At 40.4% G+C, this 20,051-nt stretch overlaps 1 protein-coding gene and 1 long non-coding RNA gene across 5 annotated transcripts in view; one reads left to right on the forward strand and one right to left on the reverse strand.

The window, feature by feature from the left end:
- The window catches only part of LOC141194814 (uncharacterized), a 54,944-nt gene that overhangs the window by 23,665 nt on the left and 11,228 nt on the right, over positions 1 to 20,051 (forward strand). For both annotated transcript variants that reach the window (XR_012267437.1, XR_012267443.1), the window contains one exon: positions 2,315 to 2,420. This is a non-coding gene — a long non-coding RNA (uncharacterized lncRNA). The remainder of the gene's footprint in view (positions 1 to 2,314; positions 2,421 to 20,051) is intronic.
- EXPH5 (exophilin 5) overlaps positions 1 to 20,051 on the reverse strand; it is a 107,607-nt gene that overhangs the window by 8,449 nt on the left and 79,107 nt on the right. The window contains exons 1-4 of one of the 3 annotated variants that reach the window (XM_073662433.1): positions 13,971 to 14,095; positions 13,694 to 13,847; positions 1,502 to 1,559; positions 357 to 480 (exon numbers count right to left, since the gene is read on the reverse strand). In XM_073662433.1, coding sequence (XP_073518534.1) covers positions 357 to 480; positions 1,502 to 1,559; positions 13,694 to 13,830 — 319 coding nt within the window. In that variant the 5' untranslated portion in view covers positions 13,831 to 13,847; positions 13,971 to 14,095. Of the gene's footprint in view, positions 1 to 356; positions 481 to 1,501; positions 1,560 to 13,693; positions 13,867 to 13,970; positions 14,096 to 20,051 lie in introns of those variants that run through there. The other 2 variants (XM_073662430.1, XM_073662432.1) reach the window with 2 other exon arrangements.

The raw sequence follows: 20,051 nt of genomic DNA on the forward strand, positions 1-20,051 counted from the left end.
TGTGTATGTGTATTAGTGCGTATGTCTGAATTAATGTGTGTGCATTAATGTGTATTAGCGTGTATGTGTGTGTGGGCATTAGCATGTATTTGTGTGTGCATTAATGTGTATATGTATTAGCATTTATGTGTATTTAATGTGTATGCGTATTAGCATGTATGTGTGTTTGCATCAGCATTTATGTGTATTAGCGTGTGTGCATTAGGCCTCATTCACACGTCCATGTTTAAACAAGTACATGAAAAAATGGTACCAGTGTCATCAGTGTTTTGGATCAGTGTATGATCCGTGTGTCCGTTTTTACCATCCATCTCATTAAAATGATTTTGTGGAGCCGTCTTTACTCAACTACTAACCTTGAAAAACCTCTTTCTCGAGCTGGACGGTGGCTTTCGGGGAGTCATTGTTTCTGGTTTTATGTTGCCCTTCAAAAAAACTGGCAATCTGTCTTACGCTTCTTGCAGAATGGTACGTTTCAAACTATGAATTAAAAAAAGAATTTTAAGAAAATAAAATCTGGTTTTAATGGATATTTACTTTCCTTTGCTTTCAAAAATGAATAACATTTTTTTTAACTACTGACAGATTAAAATGTCTTTATTTTTTTTTATTTTTTTTTCTTAGTTGCTATTAATGTATTTGTTTGACAAATCCAGCTTTCTGACACTGGGCACTACATTGTGACGCAAAATCCTTAGATAATCTTCAGATCTTATCTTAACGGGTTATCTTCACCCGTTGCCAGAGGCAGCAAAACAACCCCAAAACATCTTTGAACCGCCACCATATTTGACTGTTGGTATTGTGTTCCTTTCTTTATAGGCCGCATTCAGTTTTCAGTACACAGTACAATGATGTGCTTTACCCAAAAGCTCTATCTTGGCCTCATCTGTCCACAAGACTATTTTGGCTTACTCTTGTACATTTTGGCAAACTGTATTCTAGCTTGTCATTCTTGCTGTATCTGCTTATAAAGAACAGATTGCGAAGAAAAACAAATACATTAATAGCAACTAAGAAGGAATCGTCCTTGTCAAAATGCAAACAGAGGTTATGGCAAAACTATGGCGACAAATCTAATTGACAATTTTTGCAAAAAATCACCACTTCAATGAAACAGAAAAAAATACAATATTTCTGTAGGTAAAAAAAATATTAAGAATTTTTTTTTTACCCAAGACGGAGTACTTATGAATGTTCTTTAACTTTTGAGGGGAAAAAATAAATAAAAAGCAAATCTCGTAAATTTGTAGCCAACATTTGCATTATATTATGCTTTAATTTTAATTTAAGTTTTATTAATACAAAGGTAATGAAACAATTGTTGACATGAGGCGATATCTGTTGGAAGACTGATATAATAATGTATGAAGCTCAGAACATTTTAGGTCCATTTTCTCTTTAATTTTTGCGTAAACAGGATTAGAACGTTTTTAAGCAAAAAAAAAATCCCAAAAGAGAACATGGAACTTAAAAACCCTTCTGTAAATCATATACTTGCCTTTTTCTTCACATCGGTGTTCGGCAGTATCTGGCCACTGATAGAAAAGATGCTATGTCTGAGGAAAAGGACAAAACATTACCACGATTAGCAGAAAATCAGAAAGTAGAAAAATTGATATAAAACACAAAAAATGCACACACTATAGTATCAAATATTGCACTTTATGGAATACACAATACACAAACTAGACTCAAAAACTATAGACCACATACATAATACAGATTTGTTCAAAATAATAATGATCACCCTCAATGGTTTGCACCCTTAATCTTAAAAAAAAGTGAGAAAAATAATGTAAATGAATACAAAAAATGTTCAGGTCATCCAAAAATTGATCTTATAGTCACACTACCCAGAAATAATGAAAAAAAAAACTCAAATTGGTAAAAGGAAACCACAAATGACTAATGTAGATTTCCAAATACCTGCTACCAAAATGTTGAAATGTTGAAATGCCGAATGCATGCAACCAAAAATATCCAAATGTGTAACATCGTAGCACTGGCACTACGGCGTGTATCCTATGGACCATAGCACTACTAGGACTTGTGTTCCTACAGACAGTTTTTCTTCAGTGAAATCATTAGTCTGATGTATTTAGTACTGTGCTGGCGGGAGCCATGGGCAGGGCTTCTTCCTATTAAACCTACAGCCCTCAGACTCCATCTGCCAGTTATAGTTTATACTACCTCTGGTTAACTCCTGTTGTTCTCAGCTCTTGTGATTGATGTGAATATTCCTGTTTCATATTTCAGCTTATTTACTGACTATTCTTCTACCTGACAATTTTGTCCCTATCCATACCTCCAGGTCTAGCCCCGGCAACCTGCCCATTCCTGCCAAGCAGCTTGCCCATTCCTGCCGGGCAGCTCCACCAGCCAGCAGCTACTCCAATAACTCAACCCAGGATCCCTGTGTAAGTCCACATCCCTGTACAGGGATTAAAGTGGTTCCCCTGGTACCGGATAGAATAGATGAAGCAAAACCTGTCTGTGGAAGCCCTATTTAGGTCTGATATAAGGTCTCACACAAAAGCATGTTGCAAGATGCATGCAACTAAAGATCTCCAGATACGTGCAACTTTAAAAAAAACACTCAAAATGCAAGCAACTAACCCAAATCTCAAAAAGCCAAATGCATGTAAGTAAAATTTCCAAATGCATGAAACCACAATCAGGGGTCCATTGTCAAAAGCAGAGATGGCAGCACATTTGCAGCTTTCTCCAGTCTTTTCTATAGGAAGTCTGATATAATTGTCAAACCTGCCGGGACCTGCAACTATTATGCATTTATGGCTTATCCTTAAAATTAAAAAAATACAAACAGCAGGTTCTCCCTGTATCCAACTTCAGGACTTTACACATTCACATTCTGCACCATGCTCCATTTTCGAACCAGAAGAAGCAATTTTAAAGGTAATAGTTATTCTCAAATGGTAAATGGCTAAATAGAGAATAAAAAAGAAGAGTTTTCGTTGGGTAGAAGACAAGTACGTCTTTTGTAAATCTATAAACCATTCCAAATTACTGTCATGAAGCCAAATCACAGACACAAAATCAAAGCGCTTCATGATGGGTGTCCTACCCTGCCTTCCAGCACTCCCCAATTTATTTTTTATTTTTTTGCAATAATTGAGAAGTTCTTGGGGGAAAGGCAGTGACACGTATGAGCTGTCAGTCATCCGAGCGATCAGGTTCTTACTTGCTCTAGTATGAACTGATCGCCATGTGTGGAAATGTCAGGAACAAAATCATAGAGAAGTGCTTTACTGTCACCACGCAACGCCGGCACCAGAAACAAAACAATCATTAGATACAGGGCGTGCATGCATGTTAATGCTGACCATGGCCTACATATAACAATCATCTTGTCAGTAAGGTGAAGTACGCAACTGTCTTGGTTGGCAAGTAAAACTGGCTTTAGAGGGGATGTCCGGCACTTCAATATTCACGCTCTGTCCTTATGTTCTATTGGCGGAACACAAATCTTTCTACGCTCCTGGGAGCTCCACGTAACTGTTACTTATTGATTGCACACACGTGGCTTCTGGTCTCTATGCGTGGCTTTGCTTAGTACAGTCAGTGTCGGACTAGGGTGCCAAGGGCCCACCAGTGACCAACTCCAGACCCCCACTTTTCAGCTACATGCAAATGTGACATTATCCTCAATCACAAATGTATATAACAATGAGCTGGGTAGATTGTTACATGATTAAGATGCTGCCTTTGTCCATAGTGACTCAAGTATATTGTGCCAAGTACTGGTCATATAAGAGGGTGGTGGTCCACTGTTGCAGAGGGGCCCACCAGAGGATTCTCCTGTGGGACAGTCCAAGCCTGAGTGCAATAGTTTGTAATTCAAGTGAATGGGATTGTGCTGTGCGCTCCTCGTATGGACGAGACGCTGCAGAAGCACCAGCTCCATTCTTGGGTGTAAATTTATAGAAGGGGGCTGGCTTAGCTATTAAAATATATAGTCTTCATACACTACTGCAGTCACAAACCACCACAGGAAAAGCTGTCTGGTGTCGGTTCGTGACCATAATGTAGAGAAGAACGCAGCACAACTGGATCAGGGTGCACGAGTAGGATCCAACACCGTAGTAACAATAGTAAAATCTCGGCACACCAATGGTTAGAATTTAATTGAATTTATTATTAGAGCAGTCCACATATACGTTTCGGTCCGAAAATTGGACCTTCATCAGTGTACTGCAGAAAAAAGGATCAAAAAGAGAAATTGTCGCTTATACAAATGAAAATCAAAATACAAGTGTAACAACATAGGTCAAAATTGTGCTACAATTAGTTAAATGCATTAGCAGATTCTGTCAACAATATCAAAGCTGTACAATATATAGCCAATGAACACTTACTGAGTGTGGAATGGGGGAAGAGAAAATAGAATAGAAGAACGCTGTGTTCTTAGTGTGGAACCTGTGGACACAAGGGACATTGGTGGTTTAAGTGAAATAGCCTAAATAGTGGAAGACGCTAAGTTGGTCAGTAATACCTGGAAGATCCTGCTATACCTGGGCGCAGATGGAGTGGGGGTGATGGCATGCGGTATCCACCGCTAATGACCGGCATAGTGCTATGAGAAAACGCGCCGTGTGTAACTAGAGGGTGGGCGGGATCGGAAAGAAGCGATGGCCAATCAGCAAACGGGAGTTTGATAGACATGTTGGCCATATCCGGTAACAATACCGGAAGTGACGTTAGCGGTTACGGGGAACGCTAGTGATTGGTGGAAGTACGCGCATGCGCTAATGCGTGCGTGTCAGCCGATGGCAGAGTGCGTTCCACAGAGTAGGAAGAGGAGATAACAGCTGATCTGTGCATTCCACCTTAGGGGAGTCGTAGATGACGTGATGGGTGTGGAGGGAAGAGGCAGGAGGAGGGCGGATAATGGAATACAGGGAAATCTGAAATGGAAGGAGATAATAGTTAGTACTGATGTAGGTAGACATATTAAGAACAAAATGTTTAAGAGAGGAGGACTACAATGATAATATCTGATGAGACAAAACACAGTAAAAAATAAAAATAAAACAAAATAAACAAATGATATGAAACAAAGCACTATAAGATGATCACGGTCTTGATCAGGTGTCACATGAAAGCAAGGGGGTCATAGTCTCTGTTAAGCCCTCTAGGGGCTAAGGATTGTAATTCATGTATCCAGTAAGCCTCTCTTTGTTTCAGTTTCTGAATGCGGTTGCCACCGCGTCGAACGGACATAGGATCCACCACACTAGGCCCACGACAGAGATTTCTCCAAACTCCTAAGAAGGGTACATTCCCTTGTCTCCAATGCCATCAGTGCAATAACATTCTTAAAGGTAATAACATCCATCATCCCCAAACCGGTAAACAATACCCAGTTAAAGGTTTCTTCACATGTGATACCAGCTTTGTGATATACCTCATAAAATGCCCCTGTGGTTTAATATACGTTGGGGAGACAACTCAACCCATCAAGGATAGGATATCAAAGCATAAATCTACGATCAGGTGCAAAAATCTGCTGCTACCTATCCCCCATCATTTCGTCACAACAGGACATAGTGTCACACAACTTAGATTCCAGGTAATTGAGCATATCCAGCAGCCTCGACGCGGTGGCAACCGCATTCAGAAACTGAAACAAAGAGAGGCTTACTGGATACATGAATTACAATCCTTAGCCCCTAGAGGGCTTAACAGAGACTATGACCCCCTTGCTTTCATGTGACACCTGATCAAGACCGTGATCATCTTATAGTGCTTTGTTTCATATCATTTGTTTATTTTGTTTTATTTTTATTTTTTACTGTGTTTTGTCTCATCAGATATTATCATTGTAGTCCTCCTCTCTTAAACATTTTGTTCTTAATATGTCTACCTACATCAGTACTAACTATTATCTCCTTCCATTTCAGATTTCCCTGTATTCCATTATCCGCCCTCCTCCTGCCTCTTCCCTCCACACCCATCACGTCATCTACGACTCCCCTAAGGTGGAATGCACAGATCAGCTGTTATCTCCTCTTCCTACTCTGTGGAACGCACTCTGCCATCGGCTGACACGCACGCATTAGCGCATGCGCGTACTTCCACCAATCACTAGCGTTCCCCGTAACCGCTAACGTCACTTCCGGTATTGTTACCGGATATGGCCAACATGTCTATCAAACTCCCGTTTGCTGATTGGCCATCGCTTCTTTCCGATCCCGCCCACCCTCTAGTTACACACGGCGCGTTTTCTCATAGCACTATGCCGGTCATTAGCGGTGGATACCGCATGCCATCACCCCCACTCCATCTGCGCCCAGGTATAGCAGGATCTTCCAGGTATTACTGACCAACTTAGCATCTTCCACTATTTAGGCTATTTCACTTAAACCACCAATGTCCCTTGTGTCCACAGGTTCCACACTAAGAACACAGCGTTCTTCTATTCTATTTTCTCTTCCCCCATTCCACACTCAGTAAGTGTTCATTGGCTATATATTGTACAGCTTTGATATTGTTGACAGAATCTGCTAATGCATTTAACTAATTGTAGCACAATTTTGACCTATGTTGTTACACTTGTATTTTGATTTTCATTTGTATAAGCGACAATTTCTCTTTTTGATCCTTTTTTCTGCAGTACACTGATGAAGGTCCAATTTTCGGACCGAAACGTATATGTGGACTGCTCTAATAATAAATTCAATTAAATTCTAACCATTGGTGTGCCGAGATTTTACTATTGGTTCGTGACCATAAGACTGACCTGATCTGCTACAGTGGGACGTAGTAAATATATTTTAGGAAGTTGTATATTTTACAAATTCCAATTGATTTTACTTTTTTTCCTCTGGAAAGCCCTTTCATGTGCATGCTCACTTCAAACCATCAGTTCATATCTTGATAAAATAGATATATAATCTAGATTGGCTTTGCAATCATCAGTACTTATCTTTGATCTTAAAGGGAACCTGACAGCTAATAAATGCTGCCCAGTCCACAGACAGCATGTATCAGACACTGGCTGCATGATGTCAGCCAGGTATGTTTGACTCTAAAACCTTGTGACATTTTTTATTTTTTTAAAAAAAAACATACTTTCAAAGCCGCTGGAGACCGAACTGCATGGGGACTGCGTCAGAAAGGCCGGTCCTTGGTGGCTTCTCCCTGCCCACTCCCCTCGTGTGTGTGTGTGTGTGTGTGTGTGTAGGGCGAGACCTGTCAGTCATTGGCAACGGGCGAGAGAAGCCCTTTGGAGATCCACCTGTGGATTAGTCTGCCGTGCGGCTGAGTGCTTGGCAGGTTTTAATATATGTTTTTTTCGTGAAATGCCACAGGGGTTCAGAGTCAAACATACCTGGCTAAAATCTTGCAGCCAGTATCTGATACATGCTGCTCATGGATTGCGCAACATGTATCAGCTGTCAAGGGAATCTGTCAGAAGGATCAACCCTCCTAAGCCATCTATATGTGCATGTAGGTCATACGAAGCCGAATAAAATGAGACCCTCATATCTGCAATCCGATGTCTTATTCCAGAGAAATACACAAAGATCAGGAATCAGGGGAGCAGACTGTCAGTCATTACATGTCTCACACTGGTAACACCTCCTTTTATTTATAATAATCTTTGGAGGTAGATTCTCAGGGAGATCTATGCCCGGCCCAGAGATCTTAACAGCTCATTTATATATAAGAAAAACCTGGATTTCTCTGGAATAAGATATTGGATCTTCGATATCCAGGTATCATTTTATTCAGCTTCCTATGACCTGTGTGCCCATATAGGAGGGACGATCCTACTGACAAATTCTCTTTAAGTTAGATCTCTTAGTATTGTACTACTATTAGCTTTTCTCTTTTATGTGACCTCCTAACTTTTTATGTTCTCCGCTGAATGTGTGTCTGTGCACATTATACTATGCAATGGTAGGAAGATTTAAGGCAGTCGTTTACCATAAAACCCAGCCAAATCACTCAGAATGATCGCACTCCTGCTTGGCCGCAATAAAAACCACTGTGGATTTTGTTGTGCACGTGCTGCGTATTTGCCAAATATTTCACGCTGCGCATTGCCCAGCGTAAAATCCATGGTGAAACCAGCAGCATAAATTGGCATAGTGTTGTCCGTTGTTGACCCTTGGTGACGCCTCTTCCACTGCAGAGTGGAGAAGAGCGACTGTTTCAAGCAATTGGCCTCGACATTGATGAAGGACATCGACACCATAACTGAAAGTACGGCCGGCTCGATTTACATTTTATTTGAGATCTTTCGGAGCTGCCCCTCACCAAAATTAAAGGGCACCTCACAGCTTGAGAAGCATAGGTCTAGAAGACTTGTTAGGACATAAACATTGCCATTCTCTATCTCTTCCAGCAGCTTCAATAAGGTATAATCAACTTAAATATAGGTGCACAATCCACAGATCTGCAGCCAGCATGAATCACCAAGAGGTAGGATCCGCATAAGCATTTATAAAGTCATGGCCGAAAGTGTTGGCACCCTTGAAATTGTTCCAGAAAATGAAGTATTTCTCCCAGAAAACTATTGCGATTACACATGTTTTGTTATACACATGTTTATTTACGGTATTTTGTGTGTAATGCAACAACACAAAAAACAAAGAGAAAAAGGCAAAACGAACATAACCCCCAAAAATGGGCTGGGCAAAATTGTTCGCACCTTTCTAAAAATTTTGGGTAAACAAGTTTGTTTCAAGCATGTGATGCTTTTTCATTCTCATCTGTGGCAAGTAACAGGTGTAGACAATATGAAAATAACACCTCAAACCAGATAAAAGGGGGAGAAGTTGACTCAATCTTTACATTGTGTGTCTGTGTGTGCCACACTAAACATGGAGAACAGAAAGAGGAGAAGAGAATTGTGAGGACTTGAGAACCAAAACTGTTGAAAAATATCAACAATCTCAAGGTTACAAGTGCATCTCCAGAGATCTTGATGTTTCTTTGTCCACGGTGCGTAACATAATCAAGACGTTTACAACCCATGGCACTGTATGTTATCTCCCTGAACGTAGACGGCAGAGAAAAATTGATGAAAGGTTGCAACGCAGGATAGTCCGGATGGGGGGTAAACAGCCCCAATCAAGTTCCAAAGAAATTCAAGCTGCCCTGCAGACTCAGGGTGCATCAGTGTCAGCGCAAACTATCCGTCGACATTTGAATGAAATGAAACGCTATGGCAGGAGACCCAGGAGAACCCCACTGCTCACACAGAGACATAAAAAAGCTAGAATACAGTTTGCCAAAATGTACAAGAGTAAGCCAAAATAGTCTTGTGGACAGATGAGGCCAAGATAGAGCTTTTGGGTAAAGCACATCATTCTACTGTGTACTGAAAACTGAATGCGGCCTATAAAGAAAGGAACACAATACCAACAGTCAAATATGGTGGAGGTTCAAAGATGTTTTGGGGTTGTTTTGCTGCCTCTGGCAACGGGTAATGATAACCCGTTAAGATAAGATCTGAAGATTATCAAAGGATTTTGCGTCACAATGTAGTGCCCAGTGTCAGAAAGCTGGATTTGTGTACTACTGTAGGTAATGTATCTTCCAGCAGGACACTGACCCCAAACATACTTCAAGAAGCACCTAGAAATGGATGAAAACAGAGAGCTGGAGAGTTCTGAAGTGGCAGCAATGAGTCCGGATCTAAATCCCATTGAGCACCTGTGGAGAGATCTTAACATTGCTGTTGAGAGAAGTCACTCTTTAAATACGAGAGACCTTGAGCAGTTTGCAAAAGGAGAGTGGTCCAAAATCCCAGTTCAGAGATGTAAGAAGCTTGTTGATGGTTATAGGAAGCGATTGATTGCTGTTATTTATTTCAAAGGGTGTGCAACCAAATATTCAGTTGAGGGGGCCAACAATTTCTTCCGGCCTATTTTGGGGGTTTTGTGTGAATTTCTGTCCCATTTGCCTTTTTTTCCTGAGTTTTTTTTGTGTTGTTCCAATACACACAAAGGAAATAAACATGTCTATGACAAAACACGTGTAATTGCAATAATTTACTGGGAGAAATATTTTATTTTCTGAAACAAGTTCAAGGGTGTCAACACTTTCAGGCCATGACTGTATATCCAAGTGCCCGATTTTCTACAGCACCACCAGAGTGCAAAAGCAGCATTACACGTTTTCAATAGAAACCAATGGGCTGTGCACCGTATGGTCAGGCTGGGTCCTCCTAAGCACTAAGCACAATTTGTAGGTGCTCTCCACTGTGACTAATAAATGGTTTTCTGAACCAGACATCCCCTTTAATTCCCGTTATTTCATGAGATTATGATCACATGTTCCTGTTAACAGTTACATTATTCGTTAATGACCACATCAGGCTCGTGAGCACAATGATGATATAAATGGATGTCTGCATTGTCTAGTCATACAATAATGGAAATAGATAATTGTTTTCTGCAACACTGACTATAATAACATGCTTTCAGGATCAATATACTATGCAGTCAGGACAACTCACAAGTAATGCACTTTCCATACAGACGCCTAGTGTATGGCCATCGGCTCTCATCGGCGGTAACACTTGAGTATTGCACATATCAATCATTTATCTGATCACTATTACTTTCTTAATTTTTGGATTAAAATTTATCTGCTTTCACCAGTTAAAACAGAGATGGAGCGATTATTATTTTATGATCTAAAGCCGGCCATACACATTTCATGGCTATCAGCTGATCGATGCTACAGCCGACCGGTCAGCCAACAGTCATCTCTGCTGACTCTTCCATACACAGGAGCCAAAAGCTCCTGGGTTCTCTATCAGAAAGCAGATGACAGACACGTCGGCTGAAAAGCTTACCTCCGGGAAAACAATGCGATCGGCAGTCCGAAATCAGACAACCACACCGGGCACCCCCATACGCATTGGACTGTCGGCTGAACCCACCGATATAGTTACCATTAGTCTAATGTATCTGAGGGCCTTTGGGGTACGTCTACACAGGATGGAAAAATCCACAGGAAAATCTTCACCTGCCACATACGGATTTTACTTTGGTATTGACGCAGATTTCATCTGATCCTCTGAATGGGATGAAATCTAGAGCAGAAATTGACACGCTGCGCAGCTAAAAATGTGCAGAAAGGATTCACGTGTCCGGTCCTGTAATCTGCTCCCATTTATCAGAGTGCAAATACGCAGGGGAAATCTACAGTATTTCCATCACGTGTGGACATACCTTAAATAGCTAAAGTGAGCCTTAAGGGTATCAGGACTTGCTGCTATTAGTTAGGGATTTCATCAGCCTTTTCCAATTTTTCCCTTCTAGTTGGACTGTCATCACATCCACGGGCAACGTTAGACAATTAGAGGGGGTTGTGGTTTTAATATTAATAAATCATAATCTCTACGTGCAATAAAAGTTTGACAACTTTCTATTATTGAATATTCTAATATTTTCAAGAAAAGCGCTTGCTGTCTGTGAATAAGGACAGTCTCGTTTCCATTCACAGGCAGCAAACTGGTATCTATGTAGTCATTTACCAAGTCTAGAAGATGCTCTGTCAGGCAAATACATCAGCAGCATCTGCATAAGGCTACGTTCACATGTTGCTTTTTGCAGTGTTTTTTTTTGGTGCATTTTTTTTTTCAGGTGGAAAGAAAGCTGCACTGTACAGTACCAGCGAAAACGATTTCAGAAATCTCATGCACGAGCTTGTTTCGTCAATTCTTTCAGCATTTTTTTTACCCATTCAAAGTAATGAGAAACTGCAAAAACTCTGGAAAAACACAGCATAACATTTACACACCCACACCTGGCTTCCTTTTCCTCGCACTTCTGTACGCAGCAACTAAGCCACAATGGTGACAATTCTTGTATATACAGTCATATGAAAAAGTTTGGGCACCCCTATTAATCTTAAGCTTAATGTTTTATAAAAATTGGTGTTTTTGCAACAGCTATTTCAGTTTGATATATGTAATAACTGTTGGACACAGTAATGTTTCTGCCTTGAAATGAGGTTTATTGTACTAACAGAAAATGTGCAATCTGCATTCAAACAAAATTTGAAAGGTGCATAAGTATGGGCACCCTTATCATTTTCTTGTTTTAAATAATCCTACCTACTTTTTACTGACTTACTAAAGCACTTTTTTTGGTTTTGTAACCTCATGGAGCTTTGAACTTTATAGCCAGGTGTATGCAATCATGAGAAAAGCTACTTAAAGTGGCCACTTGCAAGTTGTTCTCCTGTTTGAATCTCCTCTGAAGAGTGGCATCATGTGCTCCTCAAAACAACTGTCAAATGATCTGAAAACAAAGATTATTCAACATAGTTGTTCAGGGGAAGCATACAAAAAGCTGTCTCAGAGATTTAACCTGTCAGTTTCCACTGTGAGGAACATAGTAAGGAAATGGAAGAACACAGTTACAGTTCTTGTTAAGGCCAGAAGTGGCAGGCCAAGAAAAACATCAGAAAGGCAGAGAAGAAGAATGGTGAGATCAGTCAAGGACAATCCTCAGACCACCTCCAGAGAGCTGCAGCATCAACTTACTGCAGATGGTGTCACTGTGCATCGGTCAACTATACAAGGCACTTTGCACAAGGAGAAGCTGTATGGGAGAGTGATGCGAAAGAAGCCGTTTCTGCAAGCACGCCACAAACAGAGTTGGCTGAGGTATGCAAAAGCACATTTGGAGAAGCCAATTTCTTTTTGGAAGAAGGTCCTGTGGACTGATGAAATCAAGATTGAGTTATTTGGTCATACAAAAAGGCGTTATGCATGGTGGCAAAAAAACACAGCATTCCAAGAAAAACACTTGCTACCCACAGTAAAATTTGGTGGAGGTTCCATCATGCTTTGGGGCTGTGTGGTCAATGCTGGCACTGGGAATCTTGTTAAAGTTGAGGGACGCATGGATTCCACTCAGTATCAGCAGATTCTTGACAATAGTGTTCAAGAATCAGTGATAAATATGAAGTTACAAAGTGGATGGATCTTTCAGCAAGACAATGATCCAAAACACCGCTCCAAATCTACTCAGGCATTCATGCAGAGGAACAATTACAATGTTCTGGAATGGCCATCCCAGTCCCCAGACCTGAATATCATTGAACATCTGTGGGATCATTTGAAGAGGGCTGTCCATGCTCGGCGACCATCAAACTTTACTGAACTGGAATTGTTTTGTAAAGAGGAATGGTCAAAAATACCTTCATCCAGGATCCAGGAACTCATTAAAAGCTACAGGAAGCGACTAGAGGCTGTTATTTTTGCAAAAGGAGGATCTACTAACTATTAATGTCACTTTTCTGGTGAGGTGCCCATACTTATGCACCTGTCAAATTTTGTTTGAATGCAGATTGCACATTTTCTGTTAGTACAATGAACCTCATTTCAAGGCAGAAACATTACTGTATCCAACAGTTATTACATATATCAAACTGAAATAGCTGTTGCAAAAACACCAATTTTTATAGAACATTAAGCTTAAGATTAATAGGGGTGCCCAAACTTTTTCATATGACTGTATGACTTAGGGCACAGAATACCCGACAAGACGAAGCCCCGCAATCTGCACAGATTACCACTATCGCTGTGTGTACGAGGAAAGAAGAGGACCGAGGATCACAGGTGACACATCGTAACTGCAACCATAAAACTGGATATTCTTAGAGATTGGAGATGAAGAAATTCAATAATACAAAGCAATACCTCTCCTGCGGTGATGGCGGTTTTACATTTTGCTTGGCAGATTTCCTGAAGGAGAATAAAGACGATAAAGGAGAGCGAAATCCGAGGAAAGACGATCCGGAGCTCTTTTGGTGCTGAAAGTTTCTAGATGTTGTCATTCTAGAGGATTCAGGTTCTGGAAGCAAAGAAGACATGTTTACCCACAGAATCGGTGGGCGTTGCTCGCCAGGAATATGCACATACTGGCAATGAGAGTGCTGAAATGATAAGTCCAGTCCGTGACAAGTGAAATCCGTACTTAAAAAAATGAAGCTTATTTTTTAACAAAAAATGCATTTCCCTCGGTCACCCCAGGGTGCTGGTACGCGGTCCCTCCTGTGTAATCTGCCGATAGGTACTGCACAACTGTACTTATCATATACAAATCAGAATTCAAAGGTTCAAAGTGCAAAGTATGGTACTATTGTTAGCACGCTACTCCGTGACGGCAGCACACACACTGCAGCTTAGATACACCCCAGTAACCAGGACACACAATGAGCCTGCTGTGTCTGGGGAATGGGGTGTGATTATAAAGATTCTTCACTAATATCGTCACTGAGGTGAAAGTGCCGGACTGTCCCATGTGCCTATTACTTACGCAGGGCTGTGGAGTCGGAGTCACTGTCCATTTTGGTGGAGTCGGAATAAAATGGATCAACTCCAACTCCTAAAATATATAATAAATTGGATTCAGTAGTACAATGCAGGATGTGCTGTAAATGTTTTCATAAGAATTTGGGAACGTTATGAAATGTCCTATAAATGTCTGATCTGTTCCTGATCTAAGGATATCGTCTTTTAGTTGAGATGAATCTGTGCTGCACTTTATGTACACGCTCAGTAGTGAGGCAGGGCTGTGGAGTCGGAGTCGTAGAGTCGGAGTTGGAGTCGTAAGTCAGGGAAATTGAGGAGGCGGAGGTTTGGCTTACCGACTCCACAGCCCTGCTTACCAATAGACCTTTGCTGGCCAAAAAGTGCAGATGTGCCGCTTAATGAATCAGGCGCGTCTGATAACAGAATTTTGATTAAGTTTCTGGAGTAAGTTATGCAACTTCAGTGGTGTAATTTATTATAAATCTGACGGGCTCATGTTGGCGTAGCTGGCCGGGACTGTCATGTAAACGCCAAAAATCGCAATATTTTTATGTAACTACAAGAGTGGTACAAAAATATTGCGACTTATTAAAGTGTTTACACTAGATTTCACCTTAAGGCATCACCCCCTTGGTGTTTTTATATAAGCTCAAACAAGTGTTTAAAAAGTGTGCGGAATTTGGAGAGCGGGGTTTTTGCTTAATGCAGTTTGACAGATTGAGTATAATATATACCACAAAAGTGCCGTAAATCATAGCAGAAATATACTGAACTAGAGCACATTTCTAACTCTGGCTCACGGGCAGCTGAAAGATGTGTCAAGTTCATTAAGAGGCTGTGCCTGAATTAAGACTGGTTTCTCAAGAGGTTACAGCTGATCACTAGAGGTTCCAGTAGGAAGACACTGGTAACCAGTTTATTGTCAAGGGACCTTTCTAACAAGTATAGAAGAGAAAAATAATTTTCAGGGTCTTTTGAGCTTGCAACGTTATACCGCCAGGTGAGGCCTAGTCACCAGGCATTCCAGTGCTTGTCGATGAAGTTCACAAGATCCAGGTTCGGCTGTCAGAGTACTAAGCGACTGTCCGTAGAACATCACCCCTTTAAAGCTATGAGCACCTTTGACCAGGGCTGTGGAGGTGGAGTCAGAGTCAATGTTCATTTTGGTGCAGTCGGTATAAAATGGACCGACTCCGAAAATATATAATAAATTGGGTACAGTAGTACAATGCAGGAAGGGCTGAATATTTTTTCATAAGAATTTGGGAAACTTGTGAAATGTCCTATAAATGTCTGTCCTATTCCTGATCTAAAGATCTCGGCTTTTAGTTGAGATGAATCTATGCTGCACTTTATGTACACGCTCAGTAGTGAGGCAGGACTGTGGATTCGAAGTCGTAGGCGGACCTGGAAGTCAGGGAAATTGAGGAGTCGGAGTCAGCAGTTTGGCTTAACAACTCCACAGCCCTGCCTTTGACAGGAAAATAATAGTTTTTACATGTATATGCGTGGAACCCCCACGTTCTACAGTTTGCACCCTGCTTCCCGTTTTAGGCCTTTTTCTTGTGGGAGTGTGCCTCCCAGTAATACATGCTGGATGGGAGTTCTGTGTGTCTAGTGGACTGAGGATGTCACTAGCGCTTAAGTATCGGCACAGCTTCATTCTTGGAGTGATTTCACCAGCTATACCTCATGAAGGATCCCTTCCAACTGGTGTTGATAGTCATGCTGAAGAATGTGTGATTTTTCTCCGCCGTGCGCGCTCCGCTTTCTCTTTGCACTTGTACATAGTCTCTACGATTCTCTCACTCCCTTTACAAACTGACGATTGTGTGCTTTTGTCTTTGTCCACAGAGTGAGCTGCCCTTCCCAATTAATCTCCGCATTTCCTTATCCTACCTTTTGCTATTTCACACACAGAGGAGAAAGGAAAGCGCAGGTAGCTGTCACAACCAGGAGGAAAGCCGTGATACATTTATTTAAGATTTGCAGATCAGCGACCAGGTGAAATTCTCTGCATTTTTGATGAAGACTATGGAGTAAGTTGCTTAATTCTGCACTTATGAAGCAAACAAACAAAAAAATATAGATTTACCATAGCCTTTTAAAGCCTATGCACACTCTTGCCCAAAATTTTATTGTTCATTTGCTTCCTAAATACATAGTTTAGCTCCTTTATAAATAGCCTTCCTGAAATTTTGCTGCTGCAGAGTATCTGTATGGCCTTTATCCAACCATTACTTTTGCAATAAATGTTACAAATCGGTCAGAGCTCTTCTCCTGACTGCTTTCTAAAGAACAGTTGTGAAGCACATGAAGAAGGAAATACGTGCAGGATAGAAGCTGTGCTGATATATGAGCTAATAAAGACAGCAGTACCCTTGATAAACAAAGACCTCACATCCAGCCTGTATTACAGGGAGAAACACTCCCACAAAAAGAAAAATCTAAAACTTGGATCAGGCTGCAAACTGCATATCAAGGGGTCTGAAAATTAATGATGGAATGAAAATTTCAGCCTGAAACTTAGTGCAATTTGATTATCTAAAGGCAACTACTAACCTATGTAAAAATATGTTTTTTCCGTGTCAAAGATTTCCATAGCCTTTAAGCTATTTTATCTGTGTATTTCATAAAATGTGCTTGGATTTGCATTTTTTGAACATGATACAAGTGGCTGCTAGACATTTCAGTCAATGTTTATCCCCAGGGAATAAAGTATCAACCAGATTAAAATCCAGTTTGTCCTTATCTTCTCTCTCCGGACAAAGACCATCAAACAAACATCACAGACCTGAGACTGGCATCAGTCCCTGTCATCAGAAATCCCATGTAAACTTTTTGGATTGATTTCTATTAAAATCAATCTTTGGCACTTTTATTAACTGGCCAAAAAAATCATGGAGGCCGGAACTGCAGGAATCAGTGTCTGTTCACACAAGCGATATGGCTTCCATGTATAACAAAGTCTTTACAACATGCTGGATACATTTTCTAATGGATACCAATAAATCTGCAGAGAAGTTACTGGCGTCCATCAGGTTTCTGTCATGGTTCAGGTATTTTTGACAGCGAGAAAACTAACACAGACCGTCAAAAATACTGAAAACTTACCTGAACGTGAAGAAAGATGGCTGCCAAAGGAAATCTCTCACCAGGATTCACTATCCAAACTGCATGCATTATTAACCCCTTACCGCTCAACGACGAATATACCTGTCATGGAGCCACAGGGTACCTGTTGCGGCCTCAGGAGGCATCTGGTGGGGATGTATGGAGCAGGTTTAGCCGGCATCCGTCTCTTATTAACAGAAACAGGAGCTATCTTCGATCTCTTAAATGCCTCTGTCAATCACTGACAGCAACACTTAAGATGTGCAATCCTCAAGTGTCAGTTTCGGACACCATCTATCCCCCCACAATGCAATCACGTGGTGTTGATGGGTTGCCATATCGGTTGGGGGCCTGCTGAAGGCCCCCGATGCTGCCATGTTGGTTGTTCTGTGAAGCCCATCCTATGGCTGGGCTTCATAGCAGGCCAGGATTATTACTATATACTGCAATGAAAAAAAGCCATTAAACAACTGCAAGTTCAGGTCCTCCATTGGGACTAAAAAAAAAAGGGAAAAGGTAAAAAAAAGTAAAAAAAAAACAAAACATAAAAATTCAACTCACTCTTTTTCCCAGGTAAAGCTAAAAAATATGAATATATCAATATTACCACATCCATAAGGCTACGTTCCCACTGTGGGTTTCTATCTTACTTAATGAGTGCAGAAAATCTGCAACATCAAAAACTCGCCTCCAGCTCCGATCTATCAAAATCTAACACTGTTTAACCCACATAATATGGTAAATGTAAAAAAAAAATCTAAATGCCGAAATTGCGATTTTTGGCTGTTGTACTACACACAAAAAATGCATAATAGTAATTACCCCAAAAAGATAACATTATAAACGACACTCAGCATGTAAAAATCAGCTCCATAGACAAAAACATGAAAAAAAGTTGTGAGTCTCAGAAAATGGCGATGCAAAACAATTATTTTTTTTACACAGTTCAGAATTATTTTTTTTTTGAGTCCCTAAAATAGTAAAACAAAAAACTATGCATGTTTGGTATCACCATAATCATAGTGACCTATACAGTCCTAGACGCTGCCTATATATAAATTAACTTCATAAAAACTAAACCCAAAACAAAGAATGGAGAAGTTGTGTTTTTTTTTTCACCATTTCACCACGATTGAAATTTTTTTCACATTTTTCTGTAAACCATATGGCAAAGTGAATGGTGTCATTCAAAACTACAACTTGTCTCACACAAAAAAAAAGCCTACATATGTTGGTTATGTTAACATAAAAACAAAAAAAGTTTATGGTTCTTTGAAGAAGGGGAGGAGAAAATGAATATGCAAAAAGAAAAACTGGCTGCTTCGTTAAGGAATGAAAATAGATCATACCTGATGAGACTGGTGTACTTACTGTGAAAATCCATGTAAGAATGGTTGTATAATCCGTTGTGAAAAGTTTCCCTGCCCCAAATTAAAATGAGCATTTTATGAATCCAGCTCGGGCTGCAACTCAAAATGATAATATTGATTTCAGGATTATACAGCCATTCTAAGGTGGATTTTCAAAGTAAGTATACCAGTTTCATCAGGTCTAGAGGATCTATTTTATGTGCTTTGTATTATGAAATCTGGTGATAAATCCACTTTGATTACAAATGGGTAAATATTCTTTTATCTAAGAACAGGTTCTGATACGTTTTCTTGGTGCGAGTTCGGCTAGTCGTCCTTTTCTACTATAGCAGTAGTGGACTTTATAGTTATTTCACTTAGAAGGTGGAAGGAACTACAAGTTCTGCAACTTCTGGATTTCTACAACCAGGGCTGTGGAGTCAGTAAGCCAAATCTCCAACTCCTCAATTTCCCTGAGTCCCGACTCCGACTTCACGACTCGGACTCCCTCATACACGGCTCATGTTTAAGTGATAAATTTACTGTAGCACAGATTCATCTCAGCTAAAAGTCTAGACCCTTAGATCAGGAATAGGACAGACATTTATAGGACATTTCAGAACTTTCCCAAATTCTTATGAAAAAATATTCCCCACAAACTGCATTGAACTACTGTACCCAATTTGTTAGATATTTTAGGAGTGGGAGTCGGTCCATTTCATACCGACTCCGACTCCACCAAAATGGGTTCCGACTCCACAGCCCTGTCTACAACAACATTTAATATCTTTTTGGTCACTTTACCCCTTACAAACCAAGTGATATTCGGCCTTCTCAAGTGGTAACTTTTTTTTTACAAAAATTGGACTTTCTTTTCTAATTTCTCGTCATTTTTAAGGCTTCTGCTCTCTTAGTAACTTTAACTACTTAGTGGAGTTTTCTTTAACTTGACATTTGGCCCCACTTAGGTAAAGTCGCAATAAATAGCATAAACTCATCTACTGTGACTGGAAGTGTAACAAAAGCCGACCAACATTACATATCTTTGGTTGTGCTTGTTACAGTACCTGTGTAAAAGGCCCATTATAGTTATCAGAGCTGTGCTTTGTAGTGAGCCATACAATCCTTTTGCCATTGTCAGCACATTCAAAGTATTTTTTTTATCCATTACAATTACAGGGGTTTTCTGCCCCTTTCTTTAACTTGATAAATGGCACCAGTGTCCTAAAAAAAAAGAAATGGCATATATTCTACTATCGATCCCCATATCGCTTCTCCGC

This window comes from Phyllobates terribilis, unplaced genomic scaffold, assembly GCF_046119375.1.
Source record: "Phyllobates terribilis strain yellow unplaced genomic scaffold, ASM4611937v1 Scaffold_2__4_contigs__length_985480577, whole genome shotgun sequence".
In the NCBI taxonomy this organism is placed as follows: domain Eukaryota; kingdom Metazoa; phylum Chordata; class Amphibia; order Anura; family Dendrobatidae; genus Phyllobates; species Phyllobates terribilis.